Source organism: Hyperolius riggenbachi, chromosome 8 (genome assembly GCF_040937935.1).
Source record: "Hyperolius riggenbachi isolate aHypRig1 chromosome 8, aHypRig1.pri, whole genome shotgun sequence".
In the NCBI taxonomy this organism is placed as follows: Eukaryota; Metazoa; Chordata; class Amphibia; order Anura; family Hyperoliidae; genus Hyperolius; species Hyperolius riggenbachi.
The window spans coordinates 35,378,159-35,398,628 of NC_090653.1; the positions used below are offsets into that span (position 1 = coordinate 35,378,159).

The 20,470-nt window shown below is 43.8% G+C and overlaps 1 protein-coding gene across 1 annotated transcript in view; it reads left to right on the forward strand.

Moving 5' to 3' along the window:
* Window positions 1-3,629: 3,629 nt before the first annotated feature.
* LOC137527278 (class I histocompatibility antigen, F10 alpha chain-like) overlaps window positions 3,630-20,470 on the forward strand; it is a 41,596-nt gene continuing 24,755 nt past the window's right edge. The window contains exons 1-2 of the mRNA XM_068247786.1: window positions 3,630-3,751; window positions 17,523-17,783. Of these exons, the coding sequence (XP_068103887.1) occupies window positions 3,697-3,751; window positions 17,523-17,783 (316 nt within the window). The 5' untranslated portion in view covers window positions 3,630-3,696. The remainder of the gene's footprint in view (window positions 3,752-17,522; window positions 17,784-20,470) is intronic.

Genomic DNA, 20,470 nt, shown 5'->3' on the forward strand with positions numbered 1-20,470 from the left:
TATAATTACTGTTATAGAGTGTGCAAACCCCACTATGCTGGATTTATATGATAGCAATGCTTTAAGGGCTGGTCCTTTACTGAGTTAGCAATCATGAAAAAGGCAAAAACCGCTCAGGTTTTTGACACTCAGATAAGTCATCATCGCCGGAGAGAACAGATCTTTCCCAATCCCCCAGGTACAGGTTAGCGTACGACGGGGCACAAGTAGTCCCCATCGCCGCTCCCTGCACCTGGAGGTATCTCCTACCATCAAAGGTGAAAAAATTGTTAGTCAAGAGGAATCTCATTAAATCCAGAATAAAGCCATTATGCGCAGCATCCTGCACCCCCAGCTCTCCCAAAAACTTTGCCACGGCCTGGACCCCCAGGTCATGGGGGATACAAGAATAGTTACAGTGCAATATACACCACCAGGGGGGTGGTTAGGTTTAGGCACCACCAGGGGGTCTTAGGTTTAGGCACCACCAGGGGGGTCTTAGGTTTAGGCACCGCCAGGGGGGTCTTAGGTTTAGGCACCATCAGGGGGGTCTTAGGTTTAGGCACCACCAGGGGGGTCTTAGGTTTAGGCACCACTAGGGGGTCTTAGGTTTAGACACCACCAGGGGGGTCTTAGGTTTAGGCACCACTAGAAGGGTCTTAGGTTTAGGCACCACCAGGGGGGTCTTAGGTTTAGGCACCACCAGGGGGGTCTTAGGTTTAGGCACCACCAGGGGGGGTCTTATGTTTAGGCACCACCAGGGGGGGGTCTTAGGTTTAGGCACCATCAGGGAGTCTTAGGTTTAGGCACCACCAGGTGGGTCTTAGGTTTAGGCACCACCAGGGGAGTCTTAGGTTTAGGCACCACCAGGGGGGGTCTTAGGTTTAGGCACCACCAGGGGGGGTCTAGGGGTTAGGGATAGGTACAGGGAGGGCTCTGTCTGAGAGTAAGGTTAGCTATAGTTACAGTACAATATATGTAATATATACAATTTATTACATTATGTGTATTTACACAAAGGGGGGTCTAGGTGTTAGGGATAGAGATAAGGAGAGATATCTATGACGCTACAGTTAGGTATAACTGCAGTAAAATACCTGTAAAATCTACCATTCTATTACTATGCTTAATACAAGTGTAAATATTGTTTTTGTTATAGACGCTATTTGACATTTCATTTCAGAATTCGTTTGCTGTTATAGACGGTATTTTGCCATTTCATTTCCGTTTATTTAACCTATTTAGCACTACATTATCATTTATAACCTCTTAAACGAAATATATGATTTTGCATTTAAACTTACAATTTCGGCTATACCCCGTGCCCTTTTTTCCAGGCGCCCTTTTTTGATACACGCCAGTCACCCAATGACCAACTGTAGCAGGTTTAAAGCCTCTGCTATTAACAGTGTAAAAATGGCAGCAATTTAAATATTCCACTTGAAAATCAACAGGTGAATTTTGATTGGCTATTATAGGCTCCACCCACTTCCCTGAATATTAATCTGGGCAAAGTTTGGGAACCCTGCCATAAACAGTGTAAGAATGGCTGCAGTTTATATTTTCCCAGTGAAATTTGTTTTTGGCTCCGCCCACTGTTTGTAACCTGGACACACAGTCACTCAATGACCAATTTTATGAGCTTTGGGGTCCTTGGCATCAATAAGTTGCATTTTACCATTGAAATTAATCAAATCTGATTGGCTGTTTTTGGCCCGCTCCCTTCAGAATTTAAACCCCAGTCTCCCAGTGACTGACTGTAGCAGATTTTAGGCCTCTGCCATTAAGAGTGTAAGAATGGCAGCAATGTAAATATTCCCCTTGAAAATCAAAAGGTGAATTTTGATTTGCTGGTGTAGGCTCCACCCACTTTCCTGAATATTAGTCCCATTCATCCAGTGACCAACTGTGTCACCCACCCACCCAGTTTGAGAACCCTGCCAATAACAGAATGGCTGGAATCAATCTAACAAATCTGATTGGCAGTTTGTGGCTCCACCCCTTTAGTGAATTTGGACCCCTGTCACCCAGTGACTGACTGTATCAGGTTTGAGGCCTCTGCCATTAACAGTGTAAGAATGGTAGCAATGTGAATATTCCCCTTGAAAATCAATAGGTAAATTTTGATTGGCTGTTGTAGGCTCCACGTACATTTCTGAATATTCATCCCAGTCACCCAGTGGCCAATTGTGTAAAGTTTGGGAACCCTGCCATGTTAAAAATTTAGTTGTTGGCACCGCCCACTTTTTCTAACCTTGACATACAGTCACTGAATTATCAAGTTTATCAGCTCTGGGGTCCTTCGTATCAATACTTTGTATATTCCCATTGAAAAATAAACAAATCTGACTGAATTTGTAAAAAAAGTTAACTACCTGCATGACTTTGTAAGGCACGGAGGGCGCGGACGCAGCTCTAGGGCCAACCCCCTGATCCACGTAACAGGTAGCGTGGATCGGGGGGTTGGCCCTAGAGCTGCGCAGCCACAGTAGCGGCTATGCGGACTGCGCAGCCGTGGCCAGCTCCGGCGGCCATCTTTATGCAGGCTGCAGATACCGACCCGGACCGTGGGGTCGCAGTCTTTCGAGGGGGTATTGAGCAGAGGGGACCAGGCGGAACGGCACGGAGGGCGCGGACGGCGTCCTCCGTGCCTTACAAAGTCATGCAGGTAGTTAACTTTTTTTACGTTTTGGGGGCAGATTTTGGCCTCTGAAGTCCTTTAAGATGCGGAAACTGACAGTATAAGTTGTTGCACTCGTCACTTATTGATCAGCAGCAAGGAGAAAGTGGAATATCTCCCTACCCACAGTACATAAAGACATCAAGAGAATAAAATCATCTGCACTAGAGCAAATTAATGCATAAATGATGACCGTTTATCATCAATTGGCCCCATTAATAGCACTTGCAGGGGCGTAGCAATAGGGGGTGCAGAGGTAGCGACTGCATCGGGGCCCTCCCTCAACTACAGTATTAGCTCTCTATTGCTCCTGTGCTCATAATAATCACTTCTATAGATACTTTGAATAGTGGTAATCATTAACACACTGTTCCCCATCCCCTTCTTGCACCTCTGACACTGTGGTTGTCCTTGGCAGGTTTTGGTGCGCCGTATCACTTGTTATGTATAGAGTGCTTTGGGGGGGGGGGGGGGGGGTTGTAAAACTTGCATCGGGGCCCACAGCTCCTTAGCTACGCCACTGAGCACTTGATCCGATCAATCGTACAGCTGATCATTTTGGAGATTGTACTGTTAATGGGCACCTTTAGATTTGGAAAGTGGGACAGAGAGTTTTGCCACCAAAAACAGGACAGTCATGAGCTCTGCCACTGGTGTCTCCAATCTGCTACAATATCTGCAACCTCCTGTTTCCATTACTGGCAGTGCGCTGAAAGCTGCTCTCTGACTACAGCCTAGGTCGAGTCCAGACTGGTATTTCTGGTTTGTGAAACAGTCTGGATTTTAGTTTCACTTTCTCCCTTTGTATGTTTTTCTGTGTATTCCCTGTCTATGCTGCCATCCTCTGCTCTACAGCTACTAAATCATCAGGAAACAATCTTCTATTGAAAAAAGCCACAGATCCGCCCAGTGAACACAGAGCCCCTCCCTTCTGTACACAGAGTCACTTATTCACTTTGTTAGTGTTTATGAAACTTCTATGTATGTAGTTAAGGATAACACATATTGTATACTCCTGATATAGGAAACTATGGAAGATGAAGCTGATCCCCATCCTCTTGCTCTTTCTGGGGTCTGCAGCTGTACATGCTGGTGAGTACAGAGGAGTCGTATCTTGTGAAAACATTAAAATCATGTAATTTATACCTGCCGATTTCATTATGTCTGAACAGTGACGTACCTGGGATATTTGATACCCGGTGCTGATTTTTGACAGGTACAACTGTCTAATAGGACTATAGTAGAGATTAGATTGTGAGCTCCTCTGAGGGAAATGACTATGTGCTCTGTAAAGCGCTACAGAAGATGTGAATGCTATATAAATGCATCATAATAATGTGGTAGGACATTAGACTATGACTGTGGCAGGATTCGATTGAGAGCTCCCCTGAGGGCAGTCAGTGGCATGACTATGTGCTCTGTAAAGTGCTGCTGAAGATGTCAGTGCTATATAAATGCATAATAATAATATGGTAGGACATTAGACTATGACTGTGGCAGGATTCGATTGAGAGCTCCCCTGAGGGCAGTCAGTGGCATGACTATGTACTCTGTAAAGTGCTGCTGAAGATGTCAGTGGTGCTATATAAATGCAGAATAATAATATGGTGGGGAATTAGACTATGATTACAGTAGGATTAGATTGTGAGGGCAGTTAGTGACATGACTATGTACTCTGTAAAGTGCTGCAGAAGATGTCAGTGCTATATAAGTACATAGTAATATGGCAGGTCATTACACCGTGACTAAGGTAGGAGTAGATTGTGAGCTAGTCCAGTGTCATCGCCTTCCCCCTGTGGTGGAGTTAGTGGCCCCCAAAGCTAAGGCAATGAATGCCGAGTATGCAGAATGCAGCACGTGGAAGGCATGCTGATATCTCACCTCATCCGCCTTGCAGCATTTACCGACCCCCTGTCTGCTCAGCTCTCCTCCTAGTGTCCGGCATCTCTTCCTGTATCACATGATTGCACGAGTGCAGGAAGCGGTGCCAGCACTAGGGGGAGAGCTGAGCGGACAGGAGGTCAGACCACACTGGACTCCAGCAAGCAGGTGAAATATCAGCATGGCTTTCGCACGCGGCGCAACACTGAATTCATTGCCTAAGCTGGAGGAGCTGAGCACAGTGGACATGGGCACTGCACCGGGCTCCAGGTCCCACCACTCACCATGATAACACACGGGGCGGGCCACCCCTGCTGCTTCCCCCTAGGAATGTTATAACCCCTGAAAATATATGTGACTGAATTGTTAGGTCGCCTGAAAAAGAGGGGCCTAATTCTATTTTGAAGCTTGTGTAAAATTCTGCCATATAGCCATCTGGACCTGGAATTTTCCCTGGCACTAAGTTGTCAACTACTTCGTAGAATTCTGTTTCAGTAATAGGTTTATCTAATAATTGTTGGTCTTCTTCACATAACTTTGAGAGTGAGTCTTTCTGCAAAAGTTTTGGGGAGTTGTAGCCTTGGGGATGTTATAGAGGTCTTCGTAATAGGCCACAAAGACTCCAGCAATATCTTGTGTATCATACCTGTTTTCTCAATTTTTGTCTTTAATTTTACCAATAAATTTAAGAGCTCTATTTTTACATAGCATGTTTGCCAAAAAAATTTCCTTTGCAGTTTAGGCCCAACACATAAGTTACTGATTTCTTTAAATTGCTTTTGGAGAAATTGTGCATTTTTTTCATTTTGTTTCTCTTTGTTCTCTTTAAAATGCCTAGAGAATAAAATAATTACTAAAAAAAACACCCTCAAAAAGCCTAATTTGTCTTGACAAACACAAGACATAGATCATTTAGGTGTGATAAGTGGACTGAAGTGGTTAAGAAAGTAACATTGTAATTGACATAGTTTATTAGTAGTTTGGTCTGTTACAAAATATTAGTGGATTTGATTCTCCATGACTTGAATGGGTAACACATCTACCTCTGAAGTCCTATCACACTGTGTCTGAATGTATGCCTTGATTTTTAGAGAATGATTTGCCACTGACTGTCCTCAGAAAAAGGGGGAGAAAGGGAGCAATTATGTAGAAAATATGGCATCCAAATCACTGGTCACAATTGTTTTCCCATTGATGAGACACACATTTTGATTAGGCAAAGCTGCTCAAAATGATACCAGTTTCCTCTATTTCCAGTTCTGGCAATTACCACCATGGCCAGATTTTTTTATTTGCATATTTACTCACTTTCTGGATGTGATGCATTATAGGGATTACTTCTTGGTGTTACTGCTAACTGTGCAACCACTTTATGTCAGTGGCATAAGTACCGGAAACATTGCAGTGCGCTACCTGCGCATAGCACTTTTACTGTCTTTCAGAGAATATCTCTCAAAATGAGCTGCAGGGATTCCAATCTAGAAATTCAGAAGGAATTGTTGCAGAATCAGTTTAATCCCAACAGAAGACATCCACTGTGGTACTGCAATTCAAATAGACGTGTACTGGCATAGGACAACAGCAGTGCATAGCAAGACACCCCCATTTTGCCCTCTGTCCCTCTACCAAGTTTTTAGTTCAAATCACAGGTAATTAATTCAAAAACATAACAACAAAAATTGTTTAGGTAATACCTATAATGACTAACTGTACATGATTTTTCTGCAAGCTTTTAAAACTTTAAGTTTCTTCTTCAGGCAAGTTTCAGAACTGGTTAAGAACTATAGGTACGATTCTGAACCAGTTCTGAAACATTCCTAAAGAAGAAACTTAAAGTTTTGAAAGCTTGCAAAGGAATCTTGTACAGTTAGTCAATAGAGGTATCACCTAAACAACTATTGTTGTTATGTTTTCAGATTCTTTCCATAACTTACACCAGACCACACTCAACAGTTAATTAATTGCATTTTAAATGTGGGGTGAAGGTAAAAAAAAAAATCCTTTAGAATAGATCATACAATATGTTGATGTTAACTGAATGGTATTGCTGTGGTGTTTTCTCTCCCTTTTTTCCTCCATCTTAGTGGCTGTGGCTTTAGCCTGACATTCAGGTTCACCAAGTAGGTGTTTTGGGGAAACTTCCCTGTGATCGGTGCTGGCTGTCTGTTGGCTGACTGTGTCCTAATCATTTGGAGGCTCATTAGGAGTCTGCAGCAGTCTGTGGCATCGTTTTTTTGAGACAACACCACCCATCCTTTTATATACACTGTCAATGGCACTTTATGGGGTATGTCACCCAGGGGCGTTGCTAGGATCCTGAAAGATCCAGGCCACCCTGAGCTACCAAGTAGAGGCTGCACCAAGAAATGGGTGTAGCCATAAGATGAGGTGGGTTGAGCCAACTATAATGCAACTGCATAACTCAAAGGCAGTGGCAGTCGTAGCTCGTAACTCAGAGGGAGAAGTAGTTCGGAGTCTGGCAATCGCCGAATCCCCAAATTACCCTTGTGTAGCTAGACATAATAACATTATGTCTGTCTATGGTGGCACCCAGGTCTGGGCAACGCTGGACAGTGTGAGAACCAAAATGACATGCTTTCCCCCACAAAAAACATACATACATAATAAAGCAATGTTTCCCCCATGATGTGGTGAAACTGGAAATTTACATCATGGATGTTGGTTGATTTTGAATTCCATTTCAAGCTTTATTGATATACCCCTATTATACCCCTTTAACCCTAAAAAAGGGCTGCAGCCTGTGGTGGAGTATTTATTTTAGTGTAAGAGTAAGTATTAACCACTTCACTACTGAGGGGTTTTTCCCCTTTTGTACCAGAGCAATTTTCACTTTACAGCACTCCTTCCATTCATTCGCCAATACATTTATCACTACTTATCACAACGAAATGATCGATATCTTGTTTTTTTGTTTTGCCACCAATTAGGCTTTGTTTGGGTGGAACATCTTGCTAAGCACGTTTTTTTTGTAAATGCATTTTAACAGGAAAAATAAGAAAGAAAATGGAATAAAAATTATTATTTGTCAGTTTTCAGCCATTATAAATTTAAAATAGCACATGCTATTATAATTAAATCCCACACATTGTGTTTGCCCATTTGTCCAGGTTATTAAAATGTTTAAAATATTTCCCTAGTACAATGTATGGCGCCAATATTTTATTTGGAAATAAAGGTGCATTTTTTTTTAGTTTTGCATCCATCACTTAGGCCCAGTGCACACCAAAACCGCTAGCAGATCCGCAATACGCTAGCGGTTTTGGGAGCTGATTTCAGAGCGATTCTAGGTATGTTTAAAGAGGTTTTCTAAACATACCTAGCGGTTTTGCGTGCGTTTTTGTGTAGCAGATTACACATATTGTTACAGTAAAAACTGTTACTGAACAGCTACTGTAACAAAAACGCCTGGCAAACCGCTCTGAAGTAGCGTTTTTCAGAGCGGTTTGCGGTTTTCCTATACTTTACATTGAGGACGAAACGCTTCCGAAATCCGCAAACGCGCAGCAGGAGGCGCGTTTGCGGCTTGGCAAAAAACTCAAACCACCGATGTGCACCATCCCATTGCAATACATTAGCCAAGCGTTTTTCCAGGCGGATGCGGCCGGCGGATCGCTCCAAAAACCGCTCGGTGTGCACTGGGCCTTAGATCAATGAATGGGAACTGCGGTGATGAGTACCCCGCACTTGAGCGAGTTGAGTACTTGCGCGGGAGCGAGTGGTGGCCACGCGCCGCAATAGACAATTATTTACGTCCCTAAACAGGAACTGAAGTCCTGCAGAACACAGATTATCCATCTCAAACCACTTAAGTGGTTAAAACAAAATTTTCTTTCAGGTGGTAAGTATATTTTAGTGGGCAGTATAGTACGGGGCTAGAATAATAAAGGAGACAGTTCAGAATAAGGTCAGATAGTCCAGGTAAATTACAGGAAGTAATGCCCTGAAAATAGTGTATACAGCAGAAATCAATTTTGTTGCCTTTTCCAATGAGACAGTTGTAAGTGGAAAGTTTTGTGGCTCTCCATGAAGCTTTTCTTTACATAAAACCCCAAACATCACAAGGCAGATGTTTCCTGTTTTATTGACTTCTGCACCTGTAAACACAGTTGTTTTATGAGCATCTTACATATATCTATAATTCTCATCACAGGCTGTATATTCAAGATATAACACATGATAGAGTATGAAAGACAAACTGGCTGTTATTAACAGGACAATCATATTACATTTCTTCCAGTTACAGTATTTAAAGACCAACTGACAACGCACTCTGTAAAGTGTTATTAGACACGGTTATGTACTTTGTAAAGTGCTACAGGAGATGTCATCTATATATATAAAATCGGATGTATGTATGTATGTATGTATGTATGTATGTGTGTATGTGCCGCGATCACGCGAAAACGGCATGACCGATTTGAACGAAACTTGGTACACAGATCCCTTACTACCTGGGATGATATGTTCTGGGGGTCTCGCGTCCCCCCTGCACACGTGGGCGGAGCTACAAACAGCGAATCAGATTTCACCCATTCAAGTCAATGGGAAAAGTGTAAAAGGCTGCCATTCTGCCAGTAATCAAGCCAGAGTCCCCACACTTGGCACAGTTGGTCACTTGGTGACCGAGGTTACAAATCCAGGAAAAGTGGGCGGAGCATAAAACAGCCAATCAAATTGCAGCTATTCATTTTAAATGGGAAAATGTAAACTGCAGCCATTCTTAGACTGTTAATCGCAGGGTTCTCAAACTTGCCACACTTGGTCACTGGGTGAATGCGATTAAGATTCAAGAAAGTGGGTGGAGCCTAAAAAAGCCAATCAAAATTCACCTATTGATTTTCAAGGGGAATATTTAAACTGCTGTCATTCTTACACTGTTAATGGCAGAGGCTTCAAACTTCCTACAGTGTGTCTTTGGGTAACTGGGGTCCAAATTCACTAAAGGGGCGGGGCCACAAACAGCCAATCAGATTTCCTTGGTGGATAAACTGCTTCCATTCACACATTTTTGATGCCAGGAACCTGAAAGCTCACAAACTTGGTCATTGAGTGACTGTGTGTCCAGGTTACAAAAAGTGGGCGGAGCCAAAAACAAATTTCACTGGGAAAATATAAACTGTAGGCATTCTTACACCGTTAATGGCAGGGTTCTCAAACTTTGCACAGTTGGTCACTGGGTGAATGAGATTAAGAATTTGGAAGGTAGGTGGAGCCTACAACAGCCAATAGAAATTCACCTTTCGATTTTCAAAGGGAATATTTAAGCTGCTACTATTCTTATACTGTTAATAGCAGATGCCTCAAACCTGCTACAATCGGTCACTGGGTGATTAGGGTTCAAATTCAGAAAGGGGGCGGAGCCACAAACAGCCAATCAGATTTGTTTATTTTTCAATGGGAATATACAAAGTATTGATACCAAGGACCCCAAAGCTGATAAACTTGATAGAGTGACTGTATGTCAAGGTTAGAAAAATTGTGCGGCGCCAACAACTTAATTTTTTACATGGCAGGGTTCCCAAATTTGACACAATTGGCCACTGGGTGACTGGGATTAATATTCAGAAATGTGGGTGGAGCCTAAAAACAGACAATCAAAATGTACCTATTGATTTTCAAAGGGGAACATCTACATTACATTTTACTCCGTCTAATCTGGGCTGCGTGTGTGTTCCAATAATGGAGCGCACACGCAGCCCAGATTAGACGGAGAGGACAGCGTGCTTCTGAGCCGAAAGCTATGCGCTGGCCAGAAGTGAAGAGGGAAGAAATATGTTCAGGTCAAGGGTCAAGCAAGTCGCCGGGACACCGGCATGAATAGTGCACGAACAGCGGCAGACGGAGGGGGCAGGAGGAGGTCACAGTATGTACTTTTGACCCCCCACACACTGGAGTTATCTGTTTATTCAGCTGTGGTATCCTTTAATGGCAGAGGTCTCAAACCTTATACAGTCAGTTATTGGGTGACTGGGGTCCAAATTCACTAAAGTGGGTGGAGCCACAAACAGCCAATCAGATTTTTTAAATTGATTTCAGCCATTCTGTTATTGGCAGGGTTCTCAAACTTGACACAGTTTGCCACTGGGTGACTGGGACTAATATTCAGGAAAGTGGGTGTAGCCTACAACAGCCAATCAAAATTCACCTTTTGATTTTCAAGGGGAATAATTACATTGCTGCTATTCATACACTCTTAATGGCAGAGGCCTCAAATCTGGTACAGTCAGTCACTGGGAGACTGGGGTTTAAATTCTGAAAAGGGAGTGGGCCAAAAACAGCCAATCAGATTTGTTTAATTTCAATGGTAACATGCAACTTATTGATGCCAAAGACCACAAAGCTCATAAACTTGGTCAGTGAGTGACTGTATGTCAAGGTTAGTGGGCAGAGCCAAAAACAACTTTTTACATGGCAAAATATAAATTGCAGCGATTCTTACACTGTTAATGGCAGGGATCTCAAACTTGACACAGTTGGTCACTAGGGGACTAGGATTAATATATGGAAAAGTAGGTGGAGCCTACAAGAGCCAATCAAAATTCACCTATTGATTTTCAAGGGGAATATTGAAACTGCTGTCATTCTTACACTGTTAATGGCAGAGGCCTCAAACCTGCTATAGTCGATCATCAAGTGACTGTGGTTCAAATTCACTAAAGGGGTGGAGCCACAAAAATCCAATCAGATCTGCTTTTTTTTGATAAACTGCTTCCATTCACACAATTTTGATGCCTGGAACCCAAAAGCTCACAAACTTGGTCGACTGTGTGTCAAGGTTACAAAAAGTAGGTGGAGTCAAAAACAGATTTTCTGGGAAATTGTAAACTGCAGCCCTTCTTACACTGTTAATGGCAGGGTTCTCAAACTTTGCACAATTGGTTACTGGGTGACTGGGATTAATATTCATAACAGTGGATAGAGCCTAAAAAAGCCAATCAAAATCACCTGTTGATTTTCAAGGGGAATATTAAAATTGCTGTCATTCTTGCACTGTTAACGGCACAAGCCTCAAACCTGGTACAGTTAGTCATTGGGGTTCAAATTCAGAAAAGGGGACAGAGCCACAAACAGTTTCATTTTTTGGAAAATACAAATTATTGATGCCAAGGACCCCAAAGCTCAGAAACTTGGTCATTGAGTGACTGTATGTCCAGGTGACAAAAAGAAGGCAGAGCCAAAACCAAATTTCACTGGGAAAATGTAGACTGAAGGCCTTCTTACACTGTTAATGGCAGGGTTCCCAAACGTTGCCCAGATGGTCACTGGGTGACTGAGATTAATATTCAGGGAAGTGGGTGGAGCATATCATAGCCAATCAAAATTCACCTGTCGATTTTCAAGGGGAATATTTAAATTGCTGCCATTTTTACACTGGTAATAGCAGATGCCTCAAACCTGCTACAGTTGGTCATTGGGTGACTGGGGTTCAAATGCTGGAGAGGGGCAGAGCCACAAACAGCCAATCTGATTTGTTTAATTTCTATGGGAATATACAAATTATTGATGCTAAAGACCCCAAAGCTCACAAACTTGGTCATTGAGTGTTTGTGCGTTAGAGTTAGAAAAAGTGGGCGGGGCCCAAATCAGTAAAATACATACACGGGCAATGCCGGGTCTTCAGTGGGTGGAGACAAATACAAATTTCCCTGGGAAAATGTATACTGCAGCCATTCTTACACTGTTAATTGGAGGGTTCTTAAACTTTGCACAGTTGCTCACTCAGTGAATGGGATTAATATTCAGAAAAGTGGGTGGAGCCTACAATAGTGTATAAAGCTTCACCTATTGCTTTTCAAGTGGAATATTTAATTGCTACCATTCTTGCACTGTTAATGGCAGAGGCCTCGAACCTGGTACAGTTGGTCATTGGGTGACTGGGGTTCAAATTCAGAAAAGGGGGTGGAGCCACAAACAACCCATCAGATTTTTTCATTTCAATACAAATTATTGATTCCAAAGACCACAAAGCTCACAAACTTGGTAATTGATTAATTGTTAGGGTTAGAAAAAGTGGGTGGAGCCGACACCAGCCAAATATATTCCCGGGCAACGCCGGGCAATCAGCTAGTTGCTATATAAAATTGCATAGTAATAATAGGGTAAGACTATAACTGTGGCCAGGATTAGATTCTGAGCCTCTCTGAAGACCGTATAATACAGAACTTCTGTAAATTCTGCAGAAGAGGTTAGTGATATATAAATATATAGAACTTGCAAATTCAACTCTGGTGGGGAATGCACAGGTTGTAGACTAAGTTATTGGGTTATGGGACATGAGTATGGGTATGCATGAAAAAGCAGTAGACAGCAATAGCGAATGAGATACAGCAGAGCAGTAATTGTATATGGAAGGAGCAGTGAGGTAGCTAAGAGACTACCCCCCCCCCCCCAAACACTCTATGCAAGAAGGGATGGGGAACAGTTTGTTAATGATTGCTACTATCTACTATTCAAAGCTTCTATAGAAGTATTGAGGTGTGGTGGGGGGTTGATAAAAGGTGCTTCATCTGAGATACCAAATGCCAGGCTCTTGCACTTAGGGGCCTCCCTCCCCCTGCAGTGTGCCTCCTGGTGTCTGATGTCTCTCAATCAGACCTCAGATTGCAGTGACCCCCACGCCTCCTTCACTCACTCACCCCCCCACCCCCCCCGTACAGATACACTAAGCAGCTTACGTAGTCCAGTCTTGAACGCAGACCTCTCTCTTTCTCCTCACTGTTGCCCTAGTGACTGGCTTTTGCTGATGACACTGAGCGTGTCATCAGCAGAAGCCAAGCACTAGGAACAGCGAGGAGGAGGACGAGAGAGGTCTGTGTTGTAAGCTGGAATGCATGCATAAGGTGCGAGAGGCGGACATGGGGTGGGGAACGGAGGGGGAGAGGAGGATGGGGGGCTACCGCTATCAACTACTTATACTGGGCACACCTTTACCTAGCTACCTATACTGAAGGCACCTATACCTAGCTACCTATACTGAAGGCACCTATACCTAGCTACCTATATTGAAGGCACCTTTACCTAGCTACCTATACTGGGGGCACCCTTACCTAGCTACCTATACTGGGGGCACCTTTACCTAGCTTTCTATATGGGAGGCAACTATACCTGGAAAACCTATACTGGGGGCACCTTTACCTAGCTACCTAAATGGGGGGGGGGGAGGTGTCAATGATACCTGGCTACCTATACTGGGGGAAGCTATACTTGGCTACCTGTGTCTGGCTACCTATACTGGGAGCAACTATACCAGCGAAGCCATAATTTAATGAAGTCTTCAATTGGGGCCTGTGGCAGTTAATATGGGATAGGTTATTTTCATATGGGAGTGTAGGCTTTAATTTGATTGGTTAGATCTAAGTACTAATGCAAATGAGGTCAGATGGCAGTTACGATGGCAGTTGGGGCCTGTGGTTGTTAATAGGGAAAGGTTTATTTTAATATGGGAATGTAGGCTTTAATTTGATTGGTTTAAATCTAAGTGCTAATGCAAATGTGGTTAGGATGGCAGTTGGGGAAAAACAACTGTCAAGTTCTGTTGATTGGCTGAAATGGGCCAGATGGAGGGCTAGTTTAGGGTATATAAAGAGGAGAGTGCAGCCTATTTACCTGCAGTAAATCTGGAGCTGTTTGGACAAGCACCCACTCACCCATCCCACATAAGAATAATAATAATAATAATATATAAATAAATAAACATTTTGTTGTGATCAATTTTTTTGTTGGTTTCGTCATGCTTTATGCATGGACCAAATTTTCTTTTACAGATAGGTGTTAAATATCTTGATTACCGTATATCTTATCTGGGCCGTAGTGGTCAGATAAGTACTGGTGTTCGGATTTACCAGTAAGTTTATTGTGTTACCAACAAAGGTGTTGCTTTAAGTTTCACCTTAGCTGTAAGTTTTTTTTTTTATCCAATAAATAATTGACACAGCCTTTTTTCTCCAACATTTGGAGTGTCTCATGGTCTTTATTTATTAGAAGTTTAAGATTTATAGCAATTATACTGCCTACGGCCCCAATAGTGGATTCGTCCCCCCTCTAGCAATAATAAAATCCAGTTTTACTCTTTGCAAGCCAGTTTATGTCCCACCACTATTTAATTTGTTTATTGTAAGGCACCCAGCTACTTAATTATCTTATCAGTGTGACTACGTAATATTTTTATTTAGCGGCATGTGACTACTTGATGAATTATCATGAGGCATGTAACTACTTGATTATTTTATCTATTTTTTTTCTGGGCAGACCCACTCTCTGTAAATAACAAAGCTATTCATTTCATGTACCTTTGGGTCTGCCCATGACCCATCAAGACCACACCCATGTTCCAGTGCATGGCCACACCCCTTTCTTTGCTGCAGTGCACTCTGCTGCATATAACCAGATCCCTAGCTAGTTTTTGCTGGGTGGCTGGAGTTTGGGTTTGCTGGCTGGCTTGTTTAACCACTTAATGACAATGTATCGTATTAAAACGTCCTGTTTGAGCCTGTTAATGGCAACAGGACATTTTAATACTTTGCTCGTTCCCGCCGCTGCTCCGCACATGTGCGCGCAGCTCCCGCCGCCATTTCCGGTGGGATTTCGTGTTCAGTGATTGGGGAAGAGGATCGCAATGCCTGGAATGAATGGACATGACCGCGATCAGTGGCCACGTCCATTCATAAAACAGGAAACAGTCACAGTGTAGTTAAATGTAAAAAAAAAAAAAAAAAAGTGAACACTTCCTATAACGGGAGAGTGTTCACTATCTCCATCTTGTGGCCAAAAAGTAAAATTACACATACAGGCACATACATACATACACAATATTAATAGAATTAACAACTTACACTTCCAAAGCCCCCCCCCCCCCCCCAAAAAAAAAAAACTTGTTAAAAGAAATTGGTTTTAAAAAAAATACACAAATAGTTGCCTTAGGGACTCAGCTTTTTTGATCTATATTTTATGAGGGAAAATTACTTTTACTTTATTACATAGGGTCTTGTAATTATGGACCGGACAAAAAAAAAAAAACAAAACAGAAAAATTACGCCTATATTTCAAAATAATATAACATACATTGGGATCGGGACATCATTTAAACGGTTTAATAATCGGGACAACTGGGCAAATAAAATGTGTTGGTTTAAACCACAGGAGAACGTTTAATTTGAAAACTATAATGACCGAAAACTGAGAAATAAGTTTTTTTCCATTTTTTTTTATTTTTCCCATTAAAAAATGGGAATAAAAAAAAAAATAGCAACATGTACTACCCACAGAAAGCCTAATTGGTGGTGAAAAAAGGTGGGAATAAAACGGGAATAAAAAAAAAATAGCACAATGTACTACCTACAGAAAGCCTAATTGGTGGTGAAAAAAAACAAGGTATAGGTCATTTTATTGTGCTAAGTAATAATAAAGTTATTAAGGAATAAAAGGGAGGCGCACTGGCAGGTGAACATTGCTCAAGTCCATTAGGGTAAAAACCCTTGGGGGTGAACTGGTTAAAATGGCGGCGCTGTGGTGACTGGCGGGCAGCATTCTGTGACTTGGTTGCACAGATCAGATGATGTAAGAGTGTGTGCGTGTCTGACTGAAAAAAGAGGTTTCAGAGTCCCATCAGCTAGGTCACCTGCACCCCGACACATACTTTCCCTCCTGGACTACTGCACACAGCAGTAAGTGGGTGGGCTTGGGGAGGGGGAGGGGCCCAGGTCTGATGATATGTGGGGGGCCCCAAAATTTCTGATGGCGGCCCTGCTGCAAGAATGAAAACTGTCAGCACAGAGAAGGTTATTTTTTTCAGAGTTTACAAAATAATGTAGTTGCAATTCTGTTCCCTTTTCTCACTAAATACATCCAAATAATTCAATGCAAATATACTGTACATGTATCTTGTTAGCTTCATTGATCATCCACTGAAACCCTTCTCCCAAAGCACAACAATATCATTCACAAATCATAAGTACAACATGATGAGATAAACATGAATATGTACAGTGCAAAACATATTATTAACCAGGCTGTGTTACTGTTTTTATTTTGCTGCCTGTAAGAGTTAATTTTCAGGCCAGCAAGTTTCTGTCTTGTTGTTACCTTTGGTAATAGAGTACACCTCACTGCAAATTACAGCCATGAAAGTTTCCCTGGCAGAATACAACTTCTGAGGGCAGGAGAGAGATAGAAAAAGACTAATAGTTCCTGTATTTTAATTATGGGAAACTTAATAGACTGCCACTGGGCAGAGACAATAAAACATTTAAAGAGAACCCGAGGCGAGGTTCTAACAATGAAATCCCCATACAGAGCCTGGGTCTGCTTATAGAGCCCAGCCTCTGTTGCTATTTAGATTCCCCCTAAGCCCCCCCCTGTGCTCAGCGAGACCCCATTATTCACAGCCGCGCTGCCGACACTGAGCGTGTCAGCAGCGGCTGAGTTTACCTTTGTAATGCCAGTCTCCACTCTCCCCCGCCTCCTGAATCGCTCCGGTCCCCGCCCACGTCCCTTCCCTCCCCGCTGATTGGAGGGAAGGGACGCGGGCAGGGACCGGAGCTCTGCAGGAGGCGGGGGGAGAGCGGAGACTGATGTTACAAAAGTAAACACAGCCGCACAGCGCGGCTGTGATTAATGGGGTCTCGCTAAGTGCAGGGGGGGGTTTAGAGGGAATCTAAATAGCAACAGAGGCTGGGCTCTTTAGGCAGAGCCAGCCTCTGTATGGGGATTTCATTGTTAGAACCTCACCTCGGGTTCTCTTTAATCAACTTTGTAAATATTTAAATATAAAATAAGAAAAATATATATGTAAAAAGGTCATTTTTAGGAGTAGGAGGATAAACACAGTTGTTTATCTCATCAGTTTATTCTCACCTCGGGTTCACGTTAAGCACCACTAGGGTGCATTGTCATTAATGGGGGGTGGTGGTGTTACATTTGTATGCTGGACAATGATATGCATGTGTATCTCTCTGCCTTTCAGACAGCCACTCTCTGCTCTTCTATGAAACAACGGTCTCAGCTCCAGGATCCCGGCTGCCTGTGTACTTTATAGTCGTATATGTGGATGATCAGCAGATAGCAAATTATAGCGGTGACACTCAGCAGACCCTTCCCAAGACTGAATGGATAAAGAAAATGGAACCAGAATTGTGGGACGAAAGCACAAAATTAAGTCAAACTGCAGAACCTTTTATGAGGCACAATCTGCAGGTGGTGATGAAAGAATTTAACCACACTGGAGGTTGGGTGATTCTTACACATATTTATATTGAATTATTATATCAAAATAGAGATAATTCTGCAGAAAAACACAGGGCACACTCCATTATTAGGTAACAAATGTGCCCCCAGTATTAGGAAGACCACCGACCAGTATAATCAAATATGCCCCCAGGATCAGGATGCCCTCTTCACGAATATAGACTGCCAGATGAGCCCCAAGTATTAGGTAGCTCTCCTCCCCAGGATAGATAGGCAGGATATGCCCCCAGTATAAGGTAGCCCCCTCCTCAGTATAGATAGCCAGATGAACCCCCAGTATTAGGTAGCCCCCCTCCTCAGTATAGATAGCCAGATGAGCCCCCAGTATTAGGTAGCCCCCCTCCTCAGTATAGATAGCCAGATGAGCCCCCAGTATTAGGTAGCGCCCCTCCTCAGTATAGATAGCCAGATGAGCCCCCAGTATTAGGTAGCGCCCCTCCTCAGTATAGATAGCCAGATGAGCCCCCAGTATTAGGTAGCGCCCCTCCTCAGTATAGATAGCCAGATGAGCCCCCAGTATTAGGTAGCGCCCCTCCTCAGTATAGATAGCCAGATGAGCCCCCAGTATTAGGTAGCCCCCCTCCTCAGTATAGATAGCCAGATGAGCCCCATTATTAGGTAGCCCCCCTCCTCAGTATAGATAGCCAGATGAGCCCCCAGTATTAGGTAGCGCCCCTCCTCAGTATAGATAGCCAGATGAGCCCCCAGTATTAGGTAGCCCCCCTCCTCAGTATAGATAGCCAGATGAGCCCCTCCAGTATTAGGTAGCCCCCCTCCTCAGTATAGATAGCCAGATGAGCCCCCAGTATTAGGTAGCGCCCCTCCTCAGTATAGATAGCCAGATGAGCCCCCAGTATTAGGTAGCGCCCCTCCTCAGTATAGATAGCTAGATGAGCCCCCAGTATTAGGTAGCGCCCCTCCTCAGTATAGATAGCCAGATGAGCCCCCAGTATTAGGTAGCGCCCCTCCTCAGTATAGATAGCCAGATGAGCCCCCAGTATTAGGTAGCCCCCCTCCTCAGTATAGATAGCCAGATGAGCCCCCAGTATTAGGTAGCCCCCCTCCTCAGTATAGATAGCCAGATGAGCCCCCAGTATTAGGTAGCGCCCCTCCTCAGTATAGATAGCCAGATGAGCCCCCAGTATTAGGTAGCGCCCCTCCTCAGTATAGATAGCCAGATGAGCCCCCAGTATTAGGTAGCGCCCCTTCTCAGTATAGATAGCCAGATGAGCCCCCAGTATTAGGTAGCGCCCCTCCTCAGTATAGATAGCCAGATGAGCCCCCAGTATTAGGTAGCCCCCCTCCTCAGTATAGATAGCCAGATGAGCCCCCAGTATTAGGTAGCGCCCCTCCTCAGTATAGATAGCCAGATGAGCCCCCAGTATTAGGTAGCGCCCCTCCTCAGTATAGATAGCCAGATGAGCCCCCAGTATTAGGTAGCCCCCCTCCTCAGTATAGATAGCCAGATGAGCCCCCAGTATTAGGTAGCGCCCCTCCTCAGTATAGATAGCCAGATGAGCCCCCAGTATTAGGTAGCCCCCCTCCTCAGTATAGATAGCCAGATGAACCCCCAGTATTAGGTAGCCCCCCTCCTCAGTATAGATAGCCAGATGAACCCCCAGTATTAGGTAGCCCCCCTCCTCAGTATAGATAGCCAGATGAGCCCCCAGTATTAGGTAGCCCCCCTCCTCAGTATAGATAGCCAGATGAGCCCCCAGTATTAGGTAGCGCCCCTCCTCAGTATAGATAGCCAGATGAGCCCCCAGTATTAGGTAGCCCCCCTCCTCAGTATAGATAGCCAGATGAACCCCCAGTATTAGGTAGCCCCCCTCCTCAGTATAGATAGCCAGATGAACCCCCAGTATTAGGTAGCCCCCCTCCTCAGTATAGATAGCCAGATGAGCCCCATTATTAGGTAGCCCCCCTCCTCAGTATAGATAGCCAGATGATCCCCGGGTATTAGGTAGCCTACTTCCAAAGTGTATATAGTCATGAATACCCCCAATATTAGCCAGTCTTCTCTACCCAAGTTTAGACAGGTGTCCCCCAAGTATTAGGCAGCTCACCTCCCCAAGTATAAATACTCAGATGTGCATCCAGTATTAGGCAGCCGCCTTCCTAGAGATGGCCCGAACAGTTCACCGGCAGACAGTATCCGGCGAACTTCCGCTGTTTGTGTTCTCCGCGAACTGCAACATATGACATGTTCGTCCCGCCCCCTATACATCATCATGAAGCCAAATTTACCTCAACAGTCAACAGACACATGGCAGCCAATCAGCTAGCACCCACTCCTGGACCCCCCATCCCCCTATCAAAAAGCAGTTGTGGTGGCTATAATGGATTCATTCTCTGCTGGCTGCTGACTGTTAGTGAGAGCAGGGTCAGACTTGCTGCAGATAGGTAGGGAAAGCATTAGCTAGGCCTGTGTTCTTGTTCCTTACTTGCTGTGAAAGCACCCCAAACAGCCCTTTTGAGTAAAGTAGATTGGGGTTGATTCACTACTAGAGATGTCGCGAACCGCCAATTTCCGGTTCGCGAACTTCCGCGGAAGGTTCGGTTCGCGGAAAAGTTTGCGAACCGCAATAGACTTCAATGGGGAGGCGAACTTTGAAAAATAGAAAAAATTATCCTGGCCACAAAAGTGATGGAAAAGATGTTTCAAGG